Raw genomic sequence first — 7,887 nt, 5'->3', positions numbered from 1 at the left:
GTGTGTGTGTGTGTGTGTGTGTCTGTTTCGGCATGTGTTGTTTTGTCTCCCTCCATCCAAGCTCTGGGTATTTTTGGCTTTGGGACACGTTCCATATCTCAGTGTGTTGTTTGTTTTGTTAATTTTTGAATATAAAAGAAAATATAAAATTGTGATCACAAAAAAAGACAGGTAAAGATGTTGATAGTTTTCATCTGAACATAAAATTCATTTGAAGCAAAGGAACATATTTAAAAACAGATTTAGTCAGAGTTTAATAAAAAAAAACAAAGAAGTGGAAAGAGCAATATTTCTTACCTTCAAACAAAAACCAAAACAGCAAGCTTAGAAACTAAGACATCATCAGAATTGTTGTGATTAGTCTTACTCACCTTGGCCTTGGTCTCTTTCCTCTCCCACCACTCGTCAAAAGTTGCAAAGGCAACATTCTCCACCATTTTGCGGTTCAGGTCCCTCTGCATAATGTTTTTCATTTCCTGGATTAGAGTGGCCATGGCCATCTGCACTGTGGCTTCATGCGGATTTTCAGCCAACATGGGCATCTCCTGTCCTGAATCCCTATACTCTTCCTCCCCAGGCAGCATGGTGCCATAGCCGGGTGGGGGCAGGAAGGAGGGGTAGTGTGGCTGTAAAATGTGTGGTGGCCAGCCAGTATGGGGAGGTGGGATACCATGGTGTGGAGGGGGTGGTATCTGAGTGCTGTGGGGGTCAGGGTAAGGGTAGGGCATGTGGGGCGGCATGTAGCGGTGGTCCTGGTCATAATGAGCACCTGCCCCACTGCCTTCTTGGTCCATGTAGGGGTGGTGTGTGTGAGGTGGGGGCATAGAGTGGAGATGGTAGGAGGTGTAGTCTGCAGTGGCTGCCTCACCAGGGCCTGGCGTGCCGTTGGATGACGACATGCGCAGTTGGTGAAGGCGACTTAGCATGTGGGTCTGCATTTGGAAAGACATAGGAGCTCCACCGCTGTACTGGTTCATCAGCTCCATGGACGTGGCATAGTCATACATGTGAAGGGGCATGGGAGGAGGATACTCAGGATGCAGCTCCATGTGCGGTAGGGGAGGGATCCCAGGGGGTGGTGGGGGCTGGAGGGAGTAACCAGGGGGAGGTGGAGGAGGCAAATGAGGCGGGTAGGAAGGTATGGGAGGGTGCATGGAGGTGCCAAAGTGCTGTGCAGAGTCAGAGATGGGTGGGGGCGAAGATGAGGGGTCCGTTTTTTGTGAAGGCATGGCAGCCTGCGATGAAGAGGGTGAGGAACCTGAGGTGACAGAGGGTTGGTGAGTGGTCACCGTTGTAATGGTAGTCTCCTCCTCCTCCTCCTCTGAGATCTCCATGTCTTCGCCTGAGGAATGGGGGGAGGACTGAAAGAAAAGAGAGTTTACGTTTTAAGTTGAGAAAGTACACAGTGATAACCACTAACAAAAGTGGGGCTGCAAAGATAACTCAAAACCACAGATTGAGAAAGTGTACTTTGGGAGAGGAGCCTATTAACTCGATAACCACAAAAACACATAAAAAGTAAATGTATTAAATATATATATTCCCAGTAATTTAACCATATTTTTGTGTTTTGTGTACTTACAGACGTTGTTTCTTTTTCCTTCTATCCTCTTTTTCTTCCTTTTGTTTGCAGACTTTAATGTGCATATTCTTTTGTATGTGTGCATTTAATTTTATAATAATAAATGTTTTATATAATTTACAGTAAGCTTACCATCCAATGTTACAGGCCCAGTGCAAAAAAATAATAAGCCGCCTGTATGCTACTTTAACATCAGCACTGTTTAGCACACTTTGGCAACAAAGTGAGAACTATGCAACTTTTATTCGTAAGGACAAAATGCAGTTGAAAGCTAACTGTCTAAACCCTTAAGCTTCATTACGTGCCACTGGTCTTACCTGACTCTGTCCATTGTAAGGTGGTGTGTGTGCTCCTGTCCTGCTCAGTGTATTAGCAGATCCAGCCTGTAAAGATTCCTCCTGCAAAGCTCCAGTCCCAGTGAGGCCAACTTGGGGCTGGGGTTCCTCTGGGGGCAGGATTTGGGAAGAGTAGGTAGGAGAGGATGGTATGGTTGCTGTAGGTACAGTGGGACTCTTCCTACCTTCTCCCCCCTTTCCCCGTTTTCTTCCTCTGTGAACATCTCTGTCTCTTTCCCCTTTCCTCCTGGGGTCCTTCTCCCCATTGTCTCCCACCTGATTACCACTTGTCTTCTCCCCTGTTACATCACCTGACCCACCTCTCCGCTCTCCTCCATCCCCACGTATGCCCCTCTGCTTTTCCTCTTTCCTATCTTCTTCATCTTCCTCATCAGAGGCAAGGAAAGAAAACTTAGCCTTTTGTTCCTTTAGGAGCATCTCAATACGCGAGTCAAGGCTGCTGCTGTGGTAGACAAACGGTAAACTCTCATTTGTGGAATCTGGCTCTGGGGAGGAGGAGTCACGTTGAGGGGGCGGTGGGGAGCTGGAAGAAGAGGGAAGATGATGGGGGAGGGAGGTAGAGGAAGGGGAGGTAGAGGAGGAAGCGATGGAAGGGCGGGGCGGGGAGGAAGGCGGGGGCGTCTTAGGCGGTGCGGGTGGGGTGCTGGGGCGCCGTTTGGGCTTTGTCCACTGCTCTTCGCGAGCTGGACTATCCTGGTTGAAGTCCAGTGTTCCAAGTGTCTCAGCTACAGCTGCTGCGATGACTGAGGCTGGCGGGAGGGGGGGTGGCGCAGGAGGAGGTGGAGGCGGAGGTAGAGCACTGTGGTGACTAGCGTGGTAGTCTTTGTCAGCACCAACTGAAGGCAGAGAGCCCCTCTCTGTGAGGCTTGTGCCCCCTAGACGGTTAGAAGCATCCAATCCCTGAGAAGGGGCTGGGGCAGGCTCTTTGGAGGAGTATGCAGAATAAGATGAGGGGGGAGGAGACATGCTGTTAGAGGAAGAGCGGTAGGAGTTGGAATTGTATCTGGGGTCAGAGCTGTTGGAGTAGTCACTGTCTCTGTCCCTGTCTCTGTCTCTGTCGCGGTCCCTGTCTCGGTCATGGCTGCTTCTTCTGCGGCTGCTGCTGCTGCCATGGTGGTTGTGAGAATGGTGGTGGTTGCGGTGTCTCTGGTGGCTGTGGTCACCTGATCGGGAGCCCAGGCTGTCTCGCCGGTACACCCTGTCCTCCCTGCGATCGGAGTGGTGATGAGAGTGATGTGAATGGTACTTTGTGGAAGAGTTTGTGTCTTGCTGGTGGTGATAAGATGATCTTCTGGAGCCAATCCCCGCTGCCCCATAGCGCCCCCCTGAGTCTCTGTCACGGTCCCTCTCTGACAGTGGGGGCTGATCATATTGGGTGGCAAGAGGTGGCGGAGGCATTGAGGAGTGGTGTCCCATGTGTTGCCCAGGCCCTCCAGCATTAGGGTATGGGGGGTAGCACGGCGGCTCGTTGGGACGGTATGATGTGGTTGGGGGGTACATAGGGCGACCTCGGTGATACACTGAAGGTTCTTGTGCATCCTCCGAGTAGCGAGACACTTTGTAACCTCCGACAGTAGATGAGACTGCAGAAGATGAGGAGGAGGAAGGTAGCATGTCCTGGGGAGGGTAGCCGCTGCCCAAAGTGCCAGTGTTGTAGCTAGTATGCCTGAAAGACACAATTTAGTAATTTAAGAATTATTGTTGATTGAGATTCTCAAACTCCACTCTTCCATCGACTACCTGTGCCAGTACTACTGCCAGTTGTACTGAATGATAAAAACCATAAATGTACTTACTTAATGTTATTTTAGCAATTTATTTTCACTTAGCAGTGACAGTAAGTTGTAACAACAGAATATTCTATGCAGAGCATAATAATGTTGAAATACTTGTAATGTAATAGTGGCAAACATTGGTACACTGTACAAACATGCAGTCCATACATACTGTAGATGCTGCAAAGATGGAGCAATTCCTGTTGCTTTGTGAGCGGAGACAAATTTTATTTGAATACAACAAAAGGATACTGAGAGTTTGCAGATAAGATATGAAAAGTTATTAACTACATTAACATGGTATAATAATTGCAATTAATAATACAAAACTGATGTGAAATTATTTCTTGCGGTCTCATAAACTATGATTTGATAATGTACGGATAACAACGTCAAGTGTCTCCGCATTGACTGAGGGACCTGAATGATAACGACAGCACTAAGACAATGGTAAAATGTTGACGTGAAACTCTGTATATGACAAATATAAAAAACTAACCTGCCGCCGGTGTAGCCCGAGTCTTGTGAGAAAGGAGTCCCAGATCTGGAGCTGTAAGGTGTTCCTCCTCCTCCACCCTGAGATGAAGCAGTGGAGCCTGGAGTGAAGGTGCCAGTCATGGAAGAGGGGGGCGTGTCCAGACGCTGATCACTGTAACCAGTATCCCCAGAGCAAGGGGTGGCGCTTCCTGATGTGAGAACCTGGACCCCTGCTGCCAAAACCGCAAGCTCACTGGAGAGCCTCCGCCTGATTTCTGACGACTGGGCAGAAAAAATATAAAATATATATTAGAATTTAGAAAGTTGTCTTAATATCCAATATGAACTTCAGATGACCATTACAAGCGAAGTGACAATTACTGTATGCTGTGACAATACCGTGTCAGGCTGTGGCTGTGGCGGTGGCTGTGTCTGTGTTGGCACCTGAGGCGGGAGCCTGTCTGTCAAAGCCTTGCCTCCCAGGGGCACAGTCTGAGGAGTGTAGGACCCGTTTACTATCAGGTCGTAATACTTCTGCCTCTGCTGGCCTAGGTAAATAAACAAAAGCCAGAGAAAAATAAATTCAGGTTGTCAAAATGAGCTTACCACAGACATAAACAATATCCACTTATAGTGATGATTCCGAGACAAACTCCATTAGGTTAAATTGTCTCCATCAAGAGCCAGAAAATGTGTTTTTGTTAGCGAGGGAATTTCAAAAGTTTGTGGAAGGGCATAAGCTTTTCTTTAATTAAATAAAAAAACTGGCAAATATATATATATTGTGTTTCCCTATGTGTATTACTATGTATAAATGTTTATACAGATCCAGGAACAAAGAAAAATGTCCTAACTGTGTGATAAATGATTAAAAAAAACAAAGTAGACAGTTAGGGAGATTTGTGCTTAGTGGTTCGATGTGCACAACATAAATAAGATTTTCTTTTTAACTTTCTAACTTTTCATTTCACTTTTTGTTAACCCCAGAGTGTTTAAATGTGTTTCATGCACACAAATACAATTTTAAACCAAAATGTTTTACATGTTTACACTGACTTATTATTTGTCACTGTACAAAATGTGCGATAAAGTTCACCCAAAATTGTCTGAATCATCACTGTGATAACTGGAGGCGTTTAGCTTACCTTTTATATCCAGTTGAGCATGAATGATGTTACCCATGACAGAAGTGTTGTGTAGCTGCTTGACTGTGTCCTTTGCTCCTCTGGTGCTATTAAACAACACTCTGGCCAGGCCCAAGTGCTTCCTGGTCTTGGGGTGAAACAGGATCTCCATCTCCTCCACCTCACCAAACTTGGCACACATTTCTGCCAAGAAGGGCTCCTTGATATTGTCATTGAGTCTAGCAAAGGTCACCTCCTTGAGAGGTATAGGACCCACATAGAACTCATCAAGCTGTGAAGAAAAATGACAAAATTAAGGAGAAGAAGTTGCCATTAAAATAAATGAAACTGCTTGGGATGTGTGAAATAAACATTGGCCAGCTGTTCTCACCTTAAACTTCGGCACTGGCAGGGACAGTTCTGTATACCTGGACCATAGTCTCCGGGGTCTAGGGTCCCGTAGATCACCGACGGGAGGAAATCCAGAGTCCTAGGGAAAAATTAACAATAGGAAATTCTTTCTTCCCATCTACCTCTCGCAGAGAAAGGAACAGAAGAGACATTAGCTGCATCTCATAGCCCTTAAATTGCCTCCTCCCCACTTGCCTCCCTTCTTACGCCCTCACACCGTAAAGGTAAGGGAGAGATGCAAGCAAATCATGGGGGGAGAGAGGCAATGAGCAAATGTGTTTTAGACGGATGAGAGTTCCTTTCCTCTGAAGCCTCACATGAAAGCGTCAGCAGTATAGGCGAAGTTAGTGGTATCCTCGTCTATACCTCCTCTGTGATCCCTCCCTGACGCTCGCTCCTCGGAGAAGAAATAAGGGCTTTGAGGTTCAGCCAAGGACCTAGGAGCTATCAAATAAGGGCCATGAGATGGACCCATGGCGTGCTGATATGGCTCCTGCCTCCTTGTGCTCTGTTTGGATTGCACCTTACCATCAACCTGTTCATTTTCTATTAGCCTCGATGTTAACTGTTTGCTTTTTGGCATGTTTATAGTTTGAATTACCCAGTTATATTTACGAAACTTACCGTTAATCTGTTAATAACATGATTATAGTTTTGGTATTGTGCACATTTGGTTTTTGAACCTTGCTGATATTTTACTTGTGCTAATATTTTGTTTATTTGCACTCTGTCCTACTTTGTATTAGAATTGCTGCATAACAATTTACCTCGGAATATGTAATACTTTATCTTGTATTATACAGGTTCTAGTTCAAATATACAATTTTAGGCACACGCTTTATAAAGAGTAAAAACATGGAACTCACTGGAACACTGAAATGCACTCCATCATATCTGTAGATTTTCTGTGCAACCCGCCGAATGGCTGGGTCCTGGACGAGTTTGTAGCTCTTCCACTGCAAACTGACAGCTTTTTGTGAATCTGCCCCACCGTCTGGATCCATCCTACAACTGAGTGTCAAAAGACAACCATGATTTCACCCAATGCAGCAGCTACAGTTTGGGGGGAAAAAACCGTCAGAACCAACATTAGGGGCGCAGCTGTAACAAATTAGCTGCGGAATAGAGATATACTGATTTGAAATGTTGCAGTAATTACAGCCGACGTGCAATAAATCGTTTTGTTACGTTACCATACAGTGTAACCATACAGTGGTACGGTAACGTAACATGAGCTGCGTCACATCAGTTAGCCAAACATTAACTTTTCTGACCACTGTCTGTTAATCATAACATTCAATGCGGAGGACAAAATAAATTGGCAGAATGATAGTAAGGACGTTCTTAGTCTCGAGTAAGAGGATGCGTGCTGTCAAAACAATGACCAGCGTTACGTCACTGAGCAGTTAACGTTCAGTTAGCAACATGCTAGCTGCACCAACAAAATGCAAAGAAACTAGCTGTTTTCCAACGTAAAAAACAGAGTTCACGTTAAACACATAATAGATTGGGTGCCGAGCTCTTCTGCAGGAGCAACATAATCGGCAGCTTTTGCGTTAGATAACGTTCACTAATGTTAAATTACTTATGCCTTCACGCTGTAGCTAGGGCAAGTTAACGCTGCCGTTGGCTAATGCTAATTAGCAAGAACATGAAGTTAGCAGGCAAACTCTGATCGTGTTGCCCCCTCTCCCACATCAGTAACATTTATCAGTGACATTCATGTTGTGCGCTTCTCTTAGAGGATCTACTGACTTGTTTTGACCTCCGGTCGGCCTAAATTCAGACCCCCACTTCTTCGAGACCTACTGCCCGCTCATCGGAAAGTAGCAGCCCGCCGCTGCAGTGTAGCAGCCACATCCACCAGGCCCGGGAGAAGAACAAGAAAACACTGAGCCTCTAACAGAAAAGGGACATCTCCGACCCGGCGCTAAAGCAAAACCGACGAGCTATAACGATGCCGCTATCATTCCGGTAGTTAGTCCAGACAACAACACGCTTCTCATAGCAGCGAAGCCATTGCTTTCGCTTTAAAATCCCTATATTGTTGAGAGAGCGGCCATCGCGTAACTAACCTGAAAGCCTCGCCTGTTCTCCATCAGTGTATGCGAATGCAGCCCACGATTCTGGACCGGCACTTTCTTCATAAGCGGTTAGTAAAA

The 7,887-nt window shown here is 46.1% G+C and overlaps 1 protein-coding gene across 3 annotated transcripts in view; it reads right to left on the bottom strand.

Annotated features, from left to right (window-relative positions):
• setd1a (SET domain containing 1A, histone lysine methyltransferase) overlaps positions 1-7,887 on the bottom strand; it is a 20,291-nt gene extending 12,404 nt beyond the window's left edge. The window contains exons 1-8 of one of the 3 annotated variants that reach the window (XM_032537855.1): positions 7,801-7,887; positions 6,592-6,736; positions 5,706-5,804; positions 5,336-5,606; positions 4,590-4,738; positions 4,213-4,472; positions 1,900-3,604; positions 372-1,361 (exon numbers count right to left, since the gene is read on the bottom strand). In XM_032537855.1, coding sequence (XP_032393746.1) covers positions 372-1,361; positions 1,900-3,604; positions 4,213-4,472; positions 4,590-4,738; positions 5,336-5,606; positions 5,706-5,804; positions 6,592-6,729 — 3,612 coding nt within the window. In that variant the 5' untranslated portion in view covers positions 6,730-6,736; positions 7,801-7,887. Of the gene's footprint in view, positions 1-371; positions 1,362-1,899; positions 3,605-4,212; positions 4,473-4,589; positions 4,739-5,335; positions 5,607-5,705; positions 5,805-6,591; positions 6,737-7,480 lie in introns of all 3 variants that reach the window. The other 2 variants (XM_032537854.1, XM_032537852.1) reach the window with 2 other exon arrangements.

This window comes from Etheostoma spectabile, chromosome 15, assembly GCF_008692095.1.
Source record: "Etheostoma spectabile isolate EspeVRDwgs_2016 chromosome 15, UIUC_Espe_1.0, whole genome shotgun sequence".
Taxonomy (NCBI): Eukaryota; Metazoa; Chordata; class Actinopteri; order Perciformes; family Percidae; genus Etheostoma; species Etheostoma spectabile.
The sequence above is the reverse complement of the archived record's forward strand: the minus strand, read 5'-3'. Positions and strand labels throughout refer to the sequence as shown.